The sequence below is a fragment of the Bos grunniens genome, chromosome 2 (genome assembly GCF_055505025.1).
Source record: "Bos grunniens cultivar Pamir isolate PY7600 chromosome 2, Bosgru_T2T1.0, whole genome shotgun sequence".
NCBI classification, from domain to species: Eukaryota; Metazoa; Chordata; class Mammalia; order Artiodactyla; family Bovidae; genus Bos; species Bos grunniens.
Window position 1 is genome coordinate 100,922,784 of NC_141166.1, and position 15,814 is coordinate 100,938,597.

At 42.7% G+C, this 15,814-nt stretch overlaps 1 protein-coding gene across 28 annotated transcripts in view; it reads right to left on the reverse strand.

The window, feature by feature from the left end:
• RBMS1 (RNA binding motif single stranded interacting protein 1) overlaps positions 1-15,814 on the reverse strand; it is a 219,968-nt gene that overhangs the window by 121,900 nt on the left and 82,254 nt on the right. For 8 of the 28 annotated variants that reach the window (XM_086355807.1, XM_086355736.1, XM_086355780.1 and 5 more), the window contains exon 1: positions 9,894-10,312. The exons of 11 other annotated variants lie outside the window; for them this stretch is intronic. In XM_086355807.1, the coding sequence (XP_086211933.1) occupies positions 9,894-9,962 (69 nt within the window). In that variant the 5' untranslated portion in view covers positions 9,963-10,312. Of the gene's footprint in view, positions 1-419; positions 441-9,893; positions 10,313-10,968; positions 11,327-15,814 lie in introns of those variants that run through there. 9 more of the 28 variants (XM_086355849.1, XM_086355876.1, XM_086355822.1 and 6 more) reach the window with 6 other exon arrangements.

Below are 15,814 nucleotides of genomic sequence, written 5' to 3' on the forward strand. Positions count from 1 at the left end.
TTTAGGGAGGTAAAAACTATACAAGAGCCACATCTTAATGATTAGAACCATCTGAGCATTTCTGGTATTCCAGGCAGACACACTGGTATCACCTTATTTAATTCTCCCAATAACTCTACAAGATTAAGATCTTGGGACTACTACTTCTTCAAGATCACTCCCCTTCCCTGACTCCCAGGGGCCTTCCTTTTTATCTTACCAGGATCCCCAGGATATTCCCTGTTCTCCAAATTCAGTGTCTCTCTTGATCTCACCTGTCTCCTTTAACCTTCATAAAAATACTCTCAATTTCCACACCTAATCCCTTTTGTTGTTGTTATTCAGTCCCTCAGTTGTATCTGACCCTTTGTGACCCCATGGACTGCAGCACGCCAGGCTTCCCTGTTCCCTACCATCTCCCAGAGTCTGCTCGAACTCACGTCCATTGCGTCGGCAATGCCATCCAGTCATCTTGTTCTCTGTCATCCCCTCTCCTTCTGCCTTCAATCTTTCCCAGCACCAAGGTCTTTTCTAACAAGTAGGCTCTTAGGTGGTATCAGGTGGCCAAAGAACTGGAGCTTCAGCATCAGTCCTTCCAATGAATATCCAGGATTGATTTCCTTTAGGATTGACTGGTTGATCTCCTTGCATTCTCATTACCTAGATGCTTTCCGTCATTTCTTGCTGGAGAAGGATCAAAACACCCTGCCAACTCAGACCCCTGCTTTCCCAGGGGCCCTCACTATAGCTTAGTCATCCTTTTACCCATCTCTATTTGAACACTCACCAAATTCTCAAGAGTGACTATTCTAAATCTTCTGTTACACTCCTTAGGCCTACAATCTCTCTCTCTCTTTTTTTTCTTTCAATCATAACAGATGACCTAGCCTCTTTACTGAGATGCAAGCTTTTGAAAGGTTGTGCTTCACCGGCCTCCTTACTCCTCCTAACATCTCTAGCATAACCAATCTCCTCTTTCCTGTATCATGGTCAGGCAATTCTCTCAGATCCCTTTCCTATAAGACTAACCTCAATCTTTCTTAAAAAATAACAAAGAAAATAAGACCTAGTTCCAGCTATTCTGTGCTTTCTATTACCTTGCTCTACTTACAACCAGTCAGATACTAAGATAATCTTGCGTCAATATTGTCTGAAGGGACTCTGCCTTTGGACATCCAATTTTTCTAAAGACACACCCTCTTCACTTACGCATTCCTTACACTCTTTGGCATGTGCTTCTTCCGTGCTCACCCCTGATCCCCTTCCCTGTCTACCACACACAAACTACTCTACTGAAACTTCCATCTTGAGTGCTTTCAAAGACCTTCCAATGGACATTCCCAACGCCCTCTACTACATCATTGTCTTCTAGGCAACACAAAGAGAGCTGACCAGCTATTTTAGAGACTCCACTCTTCTTAGGCTTCTGTGATAATCTCTTGATTCTCCCAATATTTTGCCGTTTCTTTCCCCCGCTTTGCCTAATGCTCATCCTTCTTCCCACAGGTTCTCAAACCTGTGCTCCCCTAGGTCTGTCCAGATCCTTCTGGACACCCTCTCTTCCTGAACTGCTTTAACCTGTTCCAATGTGCCTTCTATTAAGTTTCAGGAGGTTCTGAGCTTCCTGCCTAGTTCTGTATTTCTTGTTGGAAATTTCTGCCTACAGTTGGCAGGTGGGAAGGGTGGTAATGTGTGATTTGTGTGGCCAAATTAAAATGGCCAAACCAAGCTTACGGTCTTTCCTCAGAAACTAATTTACTGTGGCAGGGTGAGTTCTCTAACCCCTTTGCCACCCAACCTGCCATCTTCCATACTTCTGTATGGGTGGGAATATTTAGTATAACCAAACGCACTTGTTATACTACAGATGTTATAAAAGACATGTACTATCAAGAAACAACCTGCTGGATAAGTACTCTACTCCAAAGAATGCGAGGATCCAGGCCAAACATGAAATGAGCACACCCATGTGACAAAGTCTCTACACTAACTTTAAGACAATCTCAGGGAACCAGTAAAAATATTTACAACCATCTCTTGGATCCAAAATGAGTTCTTGAAGAGGTTTGCACAAGGTGCCACTAGCCTTTTCGCCTGGATGATTCTTCCTTAAGAGACTGACATGGACACTGAAGGACCCTTTGCATCTCTGGTGTCTGGACTTTGAATGTCACTAGAATTTAGCACCTAACACCCCTCCCCAATTAATTTTTGTGCCTTAAAAAATGTAGACAATCCTTGTAAGAGAATGGCTGAATTCTATCTTATCACTGAGCCCAGAGCAAGTAATGGAGCAGAAACTTCACTTCCCCATTCATTCAAGACAAGAGACCTAAGATTCTTTTTTCACCAATGCCACCTCCAACCAGTCACCAGCTAAATCCTGTCAATTCTCTCTGTGCAATAAATTGAATCCACTCCATCTATTACGTTCACACAGCCATTACTCCATTTTACAGCTTTGTCTCAACTGTCGCCAATACTTTTGAGCTAGGGCTCTCCTCTCATCTGGGCTTCCCAGGTGGCAAAGTGGTAAAGAATCTGCCTGCCAATGCAGGAGAGACAAGAGACACAGCTTCGATGCTTGGATCGGGAAGATCCCCTGGAGGAGGAAAGGCAACCCACTCTAGTATTCTTGCCTGGAAAATCCCACGGACAGAGGAGCCTGGCAGGCTAACGTTGGACACAACTGAGCACAGCCCAGCAGCTCCTCTCATACACCTTAGCAAGCTTGACTCTATCCCTGCTCTGCCCCCCAAGCTCTACTCCGCAGTCCAGCTCACCTAGATTACTCACTCTTTCCCTAAAAGAGCTCAGGTATTTGACCAAACAACAAAACGAGGCAATGCTGCTTTCCTTCTATTTCTCCCTCAGACCCAACACCTCTTCCTTCCATCTGCCAGGGCTCTCTCCTTTCTCTCTGAAGTCCTGTAGTCTCTATCGAGTTCACCTCAAATATCCTGATAAACTGAAAATCCCCCTGGATTACAAAGTAACAGCTTTAATGATTCTTACAGAAACCCTCACTGCCCCATTATATATTACAGCTATCTGTGAGGAAGCCACTTCTCCAGCCCCACTGCCCTTTCAAAAAGCTATACTGAAAAGAAAGTGTGTGATGAAGATAACCATAAGTATTTATGATAAAAAAAATCCAAAGGATTATGACATGAGTAGTAGAGCAGTCTTGGTTCATGTTTAGTACAGAAATTAAATGTTAGGGAATTTGTCCACAAAACAGCTGTACTGAAATGCAGTTATAAGTCAAATAACAACAAGAGAAAACAGAGGTAATTCCTCAATATTTTGAATAGCTCCTTTCCTGAAAAGTGATCTAGCAAATGAAATTCCATACATATAGCAATATTTTCTCCTTGCTGACTCATATAAAGTGGTGTCCTAAAAATGCTTTTTTAAAAAGTACAGAAGTCTTGTTGAGCATGTATAAAACAGGAAAATATTGAGTTCATAAATATAAAAACTATGTGTCAGAAATAGGTGATTTCCAGAAACGTGATACAGGAATTCGCAGTAAAAATAAGAATGCATAGACACTTGTAAAGAATAGGAAAGGACCACATCTCAAAGGTCAGACATAGAAACAAGTAGTACCTACACGCTAGGCTGAAATTCTCATTGACTTGAAAACTCAACTTTCACTGCAATTTTTAAACCTTAAAAATAGTATAATTTTCTAGATTTTTCTTTTCACTTTATCTTTTTCTTGATAACCAAAGGACTGTATGTTCATGTGGAGACCAAGGGGGACTGGAAGGTTGAAAAACAAATGTAAAGAGAATCATGAAAAGTAAATCATTCATGGTTCCATCTACCAACAGAGGAAAACACTTGTTAATATTTTTGGCATATTTCCTTTCAGCCTCTTTTTTTAAAATGCATTTTTGAAGCTGTACTGTATGCACAATTAACAAGTGTAAATACGATTTCCCCAGTTTACATTACATTGCTTTGTATATCCATATACTTAAATAAAGTGGAGCCAAGATATATTTCTATTTATTAGAGCACTACTATATTTACAAGTTTTGTTGTAGCTGCTATTTAATAAGTGTTAAAAAACAATAGTTACATTGATTCATTATTTCAATACAGAATTTAGTTTGCTCCATTTAATGTTTCCACCTTGTCCTAACTTCAGGAAAAGCTTATTACTTCCTTCCTCATGCTATGTCTATCTTATTTTAAAATTTACCAAGCTTTTAGAATGTATTAAGCAAAGCATTCTCTACAGACTGGAGTTTAAAAACAAACACCCACTGAACACCTACAGATGTCTAAGGAGAAAAAAAATGTTTATTTTTCTGAGAAAGGCAAAGATGGCACCTTTGAAAACCAAATATACAAACAAGACAAAGGAAAGAATTCAGGAAATCATCATGCATATACTAATAATCAAATCTGTCTGCTTTTGAGCAAATTAAAAGGCAGCATTTTTCATTAACAACAGTCACTAATGCTCTTTTTTCCCCATTCTCCAATCATATATTTGCATAAAATAAAGAACAGAGAGTTGAAAGGCTTTCTTTCCCCAAAGACATGGCAAATTCTGCAAACAAGAGCATAATACAGGACCACTGTCTTAAAATATGGTGGGATGTTCTTTTCTACATCTTTTCTGGATTTTTTTTTTTTAAATGTGGTTGAGAGTCTTGTTTTCAAGCTCCAGATCCTTACCCTTTGGGAGGTTGCCCCCACTTTCTAAACAAAGTCCATTCTTAGAGGCTGTGTCAAGGTCCCCCAGGATCACACAGTGCCTCCCAGGACCACCCGCTGTTGCTTGCTTGGTAGGGACATTAATAATAATAACACCTTAGAAGGATTAACAACAACAACCCTGTGGAGTGTGCACTATTATCTTTATTTAACAGAAACTGAGGCTTTGTGAGGTTAACTGAAAAAGCAGGCAAGTGACAGAGCCAGAACTTAAGCTGGGGGGTCTTTCAATGAGGTTGAGTGATGGTTAATAAAGTTAAGATGTGAAATCTGCATTACCGGGGCTCAAGGAATATCCTAAGAGGCAAGATTTTAGGAGGAAAACATGGAAATAATTTTGTCTACAATTATCATCTCTTTTATAACTTGTTTTAAAAAGTGAGTTGGGTTCCCCAGAAATAGATAGGATTATTGGATTTGGCAAATAAAAACACACAGTACTGTGCAATATCCAAGATGTACTTACACTAAAATATTATTCATTGTTTATCTGAAATTCCAGTTTAACTTGGTGTCCTGTATGTTATCTGACAACCCTAGAGCAAAGGCCTTCATGAAACAAACAAAAAACACTAATAAATTACAGAGCTAGAATTCCCAAAGCCGAAATCTGGGGTGCTCTGTGCGCCACATGTCTTTGGGAGGCCAAGGAAAGGGAAGTGTCGAGAGGGCTACAGCTGTTCTTGACTGAGCTTCCTTCTTTTTCCTGGTAGCAGACAGAGCTTTTGACTCCAGAGACCAAGCTTTCATCAGCCAGGCCGTTTAAATTCACTGCCTCAAAATTCCTGACCTTTTCCTACTTTACACGGCCGTTGTGAAGATTAAATATAGCTGAGGTTGGGAGGGGATATCATATATATCTTTAAATATTTATTGGCAGAGTGCTTTGGAAATACATTCTCAGAAACTTGGACGAGACAGTCTCCCCGCCACTCCTCCAAGAAAGGGCTTGAAAAGTATTACCAATATATGGTGAGCCCAGTTAACAGTAGACTCTAAAAGGAAGGAAAGAGCAAAAACAAGAAACATGTTTAAAACCTGACGTGAACTATGGAAAATGTGGTGAGATGCCAAAAGGGATACCTAGAGAAAAAATTGGATATCACTAATGATGAATTCCATACTTTCCAAATGGCTATGGATTCTTATTTCAAACATTACCTCGACGCATAAGGACTACTGAATCACAAACACATTGGAACAGCCTAGTAGAGAACCAGGAATTGGTATCTTCTGGATACCAATTTAACTATCTGCTAACTTCTCCTAAAAAAACCTCCAATATCAGTGGCTTGAGGTTTACTTTCTTTAAAACAGACAAACAAAAAACACAATAAATTGGAACTGGCTCATTCAGTGTTCATTTAAACATTTCTCTGAACAACTTTAATCTTCAAACTTTAACAAAAACCCAATCTACTACACATAAATTGCTGTGAACAGAAACTGCTTGAAGAGGATTAATCACCAGCTTTGTATGTCATCCTCTAACACGGCCAAATACTGAATCACTGTTGAATTCTTCACGTGCAGCTACACCCAGTTAATCTTCAAGAAAGCAGCAAACTGTGTAAATCTATTTAAACTGAGGAGACAAGTACTTCACTCATCAAAAGTTAGCAACTCTTATCAAGTACAGCTATTGGTTGGCAAGATCATTTGGAAAGAAAAGAAACACACACACGCAAATTCTTATATTCACTCCTCTACCCCAAAGGACCCAACTGCAAACCACCGGGCAAAAAAAGAGGACTTTCTCAAAACCCTAAAGAAGGACATGCCTCAATTTGTAAAAAACCAAGCATATGACATAACTGAGTCAACTACCTCAAGAAAGCAGTTCCATAATGGAAGTAAGGAAACACCAAGGGGGAAGTACTTAATAAAACAGTTGAAAATAAAATGGAAATATTTATTTTCTCTAATTAAGGCCTTTTCAGCACAAAGCACTTTTTCGACGGAAACATACTAAAATATTTTCACAATTACAGAAGTGGTTTTCATTTTGGTTGTGGGGTGTTCTCAAATAATCAGACTAGGTTTGCTTAATATCTTATATCTGAAAGTCACAGTTAACAATAATTGGCCACACAGGCTTTTCCACTGAGACTAGAGCCAGCAATCTTTGCCTAGATACTGCCTCCTGGGTTATCACTCCACTCAAAGCATCTTACTCTGACCCGAGCCGAGCAGGTGTATTTCTAACAAGCTCGTAGGCCTGTGATACAGGAAAATCCTGTTTATTCTGGATGATGCCAGAGATCAGTGCTCCTTGAGGCCCTCCACACACAACATGGAGTAGGAGGAGAATGAGCATCACCCACTTCTGCTTTAACTGAAACTGGCTGACTCCAATATTTGTAAAGTTCTAAGAAGAAATCATAAAATCACTCCAAAAAGCAATCTTTTGACATTGATGCCAATCCCCAGTATTCTGAACTCACTATCCAAGTCATCCACGTCATCATTCTTCACCTTCAACTCCCTTACCATCCCTCCACCCTGTACCCCAGCCCACAGTCCAGAAAGGTGGGAGGAATCCCTAAACCAGACTTTCTGAGACTAGAAGGGTGATGGGCAGTGACGTGGAGAAGCTCTGAGTTTTCATTGAAACGTGCACGTGATACGCAGGCTGCCGAGGTGTGGTAGTTTAAAGAGCTTGACTGCCAGGGTCCAAATCCTGGCTCTGCGCTTTGGGTCATACAGACTGAGCACGGAACTTAAACTATGTCTCAGTTTCCTCAACTGTAAAAATAAAGATATTATTACCTGCCCTGTAAGACTGTCAAGATGACTAAATGAGTTAATCCACCCAAAGCACTGAGAACAGCAATCCACAGGCTGTAAGATGCTCAATGATGGTTTGCCACTAATATATATGTATAATACAAATGTGACTCTGGCTTATTTTTTTCCAAAGGTGATTTTCAAGTATTCCTCACATTCAGTGTTTTCCTCAGGCAAGTTATCTTGAATCAGCTCTAACAGCTGATTATATATTTCTACATTAAACTCAAACTGCACTATACACCTAAAACGTACCTATTCTTTCATCTAAATGAACAGAGTAATGTGAACTGAAAGGTGCAAGCTTGATATCACAAAATCTTCTAAGAAGCATTAATTAGACTTCCCATTTAGACTATGCCAGGATGAGATCACAAAGTCACTCATGGTAACCAGGTCCCCGCGCTGGAAGTGTGTTTTCCCAGTGAATGGCTAAATACTAACAAAAGAAACCTTTGACTCAAAATACCACTGGTACCCAGGGTCTTGTGTCTGTATAATGCCTACACATTCATTTCTTTCTTCGCCTATAGAAAAAAAGAGTCTGTTTGTTTTTCTGATTCAGTCAGCCCTTTTAGTCTCTGAATCTAAGGAGAGCCCAGTGAAAAGAAGAGCATCTTATCAGCGTGCTCCAGACCAGCAGGCTGTCCCCCTCCACACACAAAACCTCCAGCCCCTCACAGCAAAAGGCCTCGCCCTCAGAGCTTTTTCCCCATTTCAGAGCTAACACCCCGCCGGGTTTTGACAACAAATAAATGAATACACAAGGCCCTTACATAATTAGCCATCTTTTCAGGTAGAGGGAGGTGGGTGGGGGAGGAGGGTTCAGGAGAATATTCATTGTAAATTGGCTTCGTTTATGAAGTTGATGTAAGTGTACTGGATCTCAGGTATTTCTTTTAAATGAGGCCACAGGAAGAGTTCAGAGATGCCGGTTTCTGAATCTTGACAATTTTAGTCTATACTTCAACCAAGACACAAATGCAGTTTTGTTTTTTTTTTTTTAATTAAAAGGAGGGACTTTTCTTAAGCCAGGTAAAAGTTCCATTTACTTGGGCAGGAAGGGAACACAGACTAGGTGTGTTTACTGTCTTTTTAAGGGGAAGCTAACAAGTGAAAGATACAAGGGCCAGAAAACAATACTTTTGGACACTGTCACTCTGTTCAGAAAATTAGGACCACTTTCAGACATACTTATGCTAAGACATGCCTTCCCTCCCCCAAAATGAGTCTGAGAACAAAAAGGACTAAACATAATCAATAACCCTGTGAACGCCTTTAGGAAAGCCACCAGGCATCGCTGTCATCTGTCATGATCTTAACAGAGCCATGGTCTGCATGGAAGGATACAGTTTGATTGAATCATTATGGGGGTAATAACTTAATTGATTTGTCTCAGTGGCTAAGGATGTAGACAAGAGATATATTATGGAAGAAAAATATCTGCAATCGTGTTTTTGTTTTCTCAACAAGCATCTTGCCACTGACCTCTAAATCAGTTTAACCTTTTCTAAACAGACCTGCACATTTTTTACATAATTTAAGGCTACGTTTTGTTTTTGCTGCTGCTGAAAGGCTCTGTGAGATTTATCACAACATGGCTTCAGTAACCTTCTTTTAAAAACAAAGATGAAAAACAAAACAAAAGGCTATGAATATAAGCTTCCAGCTCCACTCATTTTCCCGGCAGGGGATTTTGATCTAACCACTAAAGTGCCTTTGGAGTTCAATCTGTTAAAAAATGTATGAAACGGTATTAAAATAGGAAAAGGCATGTGTATGACTCAGGCTTATCCAAGTATCTCTGCAACTAGATGTCACAGGATTCCCCTTTGCTGCTGGAAACTGAAAACCTTGAGAAAGTGACAGTAGAAGTTCCTGTTTCTTTTTCTTTCTTTTTTTAATATATAAATGGGAGGGGGAGCGCGCGCGAACACACACACACACACACACACACACACACACACACACACATATATTGGTCTTCCGGGTTTAGTACGAATCGGGTAGGTTCTTTGAGGTTCCAAGTGAAGATTGTTGTAGCCCAATGTTACGACTTATTATCTTACTCTTACACACACAAAGGTTTCCAGAAAAAAACCCAAACTTGTTGCAGAGCTAGGCGAAGCCCCCAGCCCGGAGCGCTCCTGCTCTCGCCGCGCCGCCGCCCCTTCCCCTTCCTCCGCGTCCTGCCCGGCCCGGCCGGCGGGAGCGAGGGCATCTCCCCAGCTAAGGTCAACGGCCCGAGCCGTCCCCACGGGCCGCCTCCTGCGAAACAAGGTCACCGCCCAGCCCGGTCCCTCCGAGGAGGACAGCGGAGTCTGGCCGGGCGCTGCCGCCTTTTGTAGATCGGGGTGGCCGGCCTCCGCGCGGCATCCCCGCCGCCGCCTCACCTGCTTGCGATAGGGCGTCCTGCAGCTGCTGCTGCCCCCGGGGTTGCCGCTGCTGCTGGGGAAGATCATCGCGGCGGGCGCGGGCGGCGGGCGCGGGGCAGCCTCGCCGCGAGGGGGAGGGCGCAGGGAGGGGGCCGGCCGGGGCCGCGGCCGCTCCGGGAACTCCCTCTCGCCGCGCGGCGGCGGCCGGCGGGGGCTGCAGCTCCGGGCTGACTTCTCCTCCGCCCTGGACCTCCCGAGTCGCCTAAAAGTGCGGCGCGGCGGCGGCGGGCAGGACTCGGGCAGCTCGGGCGGCCGCCGCCCTGCGTGCCATGGACGGGAGTTCGCGCGCGGAGCTGGCGGCGCCGCGGACTCTCCCGGCGGCAGCGGAGGAGCAGCGCCGCCGCGTCCCCACCTACCGCGGCCTCAACCACCGCCCCGAGAGCGCGCCCGCCGGGGGCGGGGAGGCGGCCGCGCACCGCCTCGCGCCGCGCCCAGGCCCACCAGCGCCTCCCCGCCCTCTCGCCCGGCGCCGCGCCCGCCGCCCCGCCGGCCCGCCGGCCGGCCCCCAGGCGCTCCCTCCCGGGCTCGGGGCCGGGGCGGGGGCCACGCGGCCGGGGAAGCCGCCGGCGCCCCCGCTCCGGTGTAATGGTTGGGTCTGGCTCCCCGCATGCCGCACATTCCTTGGAGTAGCCACCCCCCTCCTCTTTTCTTTTTTTCTCTCCTAGATTCTTGGCCTCAGCACCCGCTGCAGCTTTGCACCCCGGCTCGAAGCCCCTTTTCAGGGCACCGCGTCGGGGATCACGCTAACACCTGGGTAGGAAGCCAGCTGGTCCCAGTTCTATCTTTTCTTTCATCCTTTCAAACTACCCCCCCCATCCCCCCTACCGTCCACCCTCCCAGAAAAGGTGCGGGCGATCACACCTACTTCAGTGAACACACCAGCCTTCCATCAAACCTCTGCAAATCCCCGTTCCCCCAATTCGCACGCGAAAATTTTAGCAGAGAAAATAAGTCTCCACTCCCCACCCCCTCACCGCAAACACGCACAGTAAAGTTCGTGCTTCATTCCTATGCCAGAGTTTGGCAAGCTTACCTTCGAGATGCCAAAATCAAACAGCGAAAATCATTTCAAGCCATCGGTTTAGCAAGCCTTCTCGAAAACTGGAAGAGTACGATCCTTCTATATTTAATTATTAGATACGACACAAATGTGTTCCACTGAAGGGACACAAACTGCAAAACAGGGACAAAGGGAGGAGGTAGTTTCCTTTGTTTTTTCAACTGAAATTATTTAAGGCGATTCAAGATGCCCCCACTTTTTTTTTTTTTTTTTTCTGATCAGCTTTGCATTCGTTAGCATATCAAGCCCAGATAGAACCTGAGCAATGCAGATGGCCTCTAGAGCAAGTTCCACAGGCAGTGTGTGGATGGGCCACTGGGACAGTTGGCCTGTTCAGCAGAGACTATCAGGGATAATATTACCACACTAAGCAGTCAATATTACAGCGTTCTTCCTTGGCCTCTGGCCTCTAACGCCTCCCTGGAAAGGGCCATCTGCCATGATAATGAAAAATCCTAACTCGGCTAAGAAGTGAAGGCACTCAACTTCTGGCTGCCCTAAGGAAAACAAAGTGGCCCCTATGGAAATCGAATCTTCTAGCAAAGCTGTGACCATTCAAGGGTGTTACCAGCAGCAAGGAGCTGAAAAATATCCAACCTAGATACCCTTCCCACTGCTGACCTCGGGAACCACCTCGGTATACAGAGGGGCTCCGAACATTTTCTGACAAAAGTGATGAGAACTATCAAGTCTCACCTACTTAAAAACTATATACACAAACTATACATATAATTTCTAATTCTTCTCGTTAAAAAAAGAAAAAGTAGCAGCAGTAACCTTACTCTAAGCACAGCACTAGGTGCACAGTTTGGCAAGTAAGAACTTGCTAAATAACATTCAGAGAAACGTATCTGTTATTTTAAATGATTGAATAAAAACAATGCAACTAACATTCAGTTCTGTGTTAATATATATACTATTTAGGACTACTCCATGCCATTTTGGCTGCTCCTTTGCTGTCTCCAGGCACTAGGTCCTTTTACCACAAGTCATCAAACACAGGTATAAAATAGAAGGCTTTAGGTAGAACTGTTCCAGTCATAGATGCCTTTTGCTGAGAACTTAATGCCCAAGACCCTAGCAGTTCAAACCTGTCATCTATGGAAAAAATTCCATGTACAACCTCAGTTGTCATGACTGGTCTCTTAGGAAACCACAGTATAAACCACAAAAGAACAGCATAGATTAATTTTTCTATGGTTCTGCTCTAAGGTCATGATACTTTGGATATTGTGCTCTTCTAGAACGGGAAGACTTGATTTGATACCCTGCAGTTGTTTTACAGGGTTAAGACAAGATTTTAAATGATAATACAATTTAAATTGGACTACAAGAGCAATTCTAATAACTAGGTAACTAAAATATACTAAGAACATTAAAAATATTTCAAGGACTATTTTTAAGAATAAAAATGATATCTAAATAGCAACAAAACAAAATGTTCTATATGGTGGATGGCATAAAAGGAAACAAGGAAAGGTATATATTTATACAAGGTCTACAAGCCAGGGTTCAAAAGTTCCAGACGCAGGAAGGTACTACACACTTAACTAAGCACTGCAAAGAAAGGAGAAGATTGATTTTCCACCCTCAATGACTATAAAATGTAAAATATAACAAAGTCACTAAAACCCAAATAATTTCAACCTAAGAGAAATAACAAATATTAAACCATATATATAATATATACATATATAATCAATTATAAATACTCACAAGTGATTATTTATAAATGGCTACAAGAAGAGACACTAGTGAGATTCATCTAGGAAAGTATATTTGACCTTTGAAAAAAATATATTTTAGGACAAAGCAAGGAAGCATTCCAGAGAAACTCTTAAGTTATCGTGGTCAAAATTAGAGCTTTGGAATCTGCCCGGTAGATGCTCATCTTTCTGAAAGGGAAACTGAGACTTTGTTGAGTGGGCAGACAATATCCTCCACAGCCCGGCTCAGCTGGTGGGTAAAGCTGTGGGAATCTGACCCAAGAGCAGTCAATCCAGAGATAGGCCAGTGACCTATGACATGGCTGGGACTGAAAAAATGAGCAGAGCCAATCAGATCCTCACCCCTGGGAATCTGATTCAGAAAACTGAACCAGTTAGGGAAGGGGCAGAAACTGCAAGAGTGCCAGGGGTAGAGTTGAGGCCACAAAAAGCCAAAACCATACGCAAGCCAAGGTTATGAGGAAGCAGAAACTATGAGTAACAGGAAGCTGACTGGCAGCAAACGGAGAGGCAAGCAGATGCCAGGAGCGGGTGAGCACTTGGCGGGGACATGATGAAGTCCCTGAAGCTGCTCTGGCTCTTCAGACTGACAACAGCCCCTCTGTGTGTATGGGTAACCAGCCCCACCCCTCGTTCTTCAGATAGCTTAAGTGAATCTGAACTTTGCAATCCAAGGGACAAAATTAAACAGCCAAACCCATCTGGCTCCACATTTCAGCTTTCCAGTGACTAGCCACATGGCTTTGGGCAAGCCAGTTAACCTCTCTGAGTCTCAGACTCCTCGCTGACTGTCCTAAGTATATCTATGGTACTCCAACCAAAGTGCCCCACTCAATAAATGGCAGCTATTATTATTGTTTTCTCAGGTTTTATAGTGGTGTTTGTAGACTTAAGTGGGTATACTGTGTAAATAACTGCTATTAGTAAGGCTGGCTGATCATCAAAGAGCAGGAGCAAGGGAGCAGGTTGAATGGACAAGTTAAAAAAACCAAATTTAGGTAAGGAGAGCCTGTGTCTTTGAGAACTGTTTGCTGAATGGCTGAATGAAGATACTTTCCAAGGCTTAATCCTAAGAGGTTAAAAAAGTTGTCTGACAGAAGGTCTGTTTCAAGAGCCTAGGTGAACTCAAGGTTTTCTCCCACGTTTGTTTTTGTCCTGTTTCCTTTAAAGAGGTTGTATGTTGGACCAGGGCCATTTCTGTATGAATGGGAAGACTGTGCGTGCTATCAGAGATCACACTGTGAGGCAGGAGGAGGCTATGAATGAGGCTAATAAGGACAGAGCCATCAGTACATGCAGGAGCCTGCAGCCTCCTAGAGGAGATGAGATTTCGTGATTCCCAAGTGTTTGTAAAACCACAATTTGAGAATCTGAATTGAGAAGACATTTGTCCCATAGAAATATTTTGAAAATGAGACTTTCATTTATAAATTTCACATCTCATTTCACTTTCACAACAACCCTATGAAGTTGGAAGGGTTATTAGGCTTCATTTACCAATGAGAGGAAAACAAGTGAAGACTCACTGACTTAACCATAGAGTTAGGAAGAAGCAAGCAAATGTTCAAACCCAGACCGAGTAAGGCTTAAAAGATCCTGTCCTGTGCTCCTTCAACACTATAAAGCTGGGACTCAAAAAAGCCTTATAAATAATGCTCCAATTCCCAGGTGAGTACTTGTAACCCCTACAGCACTGAGTTGCTGGACACGAATAATGCAAGGCATTAAGTGATAAGTGCCAGCCAAGTGGTACAGACAATTACGCACTGTGCAAGTCCACTGCAGGGTGAGATCAATACAGGATATAACAAGGGCGTGGGGAGCTCAGCTGTATAAATGTTTTTGTTTGAGGGACATTCAGAAAGAAGCATTCTGCCGATGAGAAAAACAAAAATGTGTGAGTGTGTGTGTCCGTATAAGAGAGAGAGAGGGGTGGTATGAGAGAGAATGTAGACATGGGGTGACTGCTGTTGAAATCATCACTTACTGATAAACTCCTTAAGGCAGAAGGAAAATCAAAAGGTAGGGGAGCCCCCCATTCCAACACATGTTACTGAGCCTCATATAGGAAAGAAAGAAGCCTTTGAATAAAATAACTCAAAGAAAGTGTGGTGGGAGAGCTAAACTTTGAAAGAAGGGGGGAAAACAGGGTGGGGGGAGGCGTGTAGAGAAGATGTCCAATGAGATAATAGAATACCTCTGTCAACAAAAGAGCAGACCTGTGGTAGGTTCTAATCCTCGATTGGTGCTAAGGCATTTCAAGCACCCTTTTTTATCTGAGTCACATTAAAAACAGAAAATAAGAGGGGGAAAAAGTTATCCAACATTACTTTACATTACAATATTTAAGGAATAAAATATAACCACATAGTAGGTGTTAGTGTAAGCAGCTCAAACTTTAAAAAATGTGTTTACAAAAGCCTCTAGCTCCCAGCAAAGCAGGAAAAAAAGAAAAAAGAAAAATATGAGGTCAGCAGATTCTTCAAATTTCTGTTCTTTCTTGATACAAAATAGAGTTGATAAAGTATCCTATTTCTAAAGGAGCAGCAATATTTTCTATTATTTACTATTTTGCTTTTTAAAAAATTCTACAATCTTATTCTAGACCTAAAGTCTCCCTAGACACATATAAAATCACTTGTGTATAAAAATGAAGCTACTATAATAAAATAAAACTATAGCTCTATAGCTATAATCCTGGAAGACATATAGAAGAACATAAACATGGCCAAATTCTGATGAGTCTTATCAAAAGCAATATTCTAATGATTCTTAAATTTGTCCTGGTGAACAAAACAGAAGAAATGGGCTTTGCCCTACTGCAGCTTCTCTGTATGGACTAAAAAATGTCATTTATTGAGTAACTACTATATTCTAGGCATTTTCTCAGCAAGTTCCTCTCTCCCGCCCTCATTCTCTCTCTTTCTCTCTCTCTCTCTCTCTCTCTCACATACACACACACACACACACACCATGAGAGAATAATAATTAGCCCATTTTACTAAAGGGAAAAGTGAGGCTCACTGTTGGGCTTCCCTGATGGTTCAGGCTTAAATAACCTTTCCAAGGCCACAGATCCAATATATGATGGA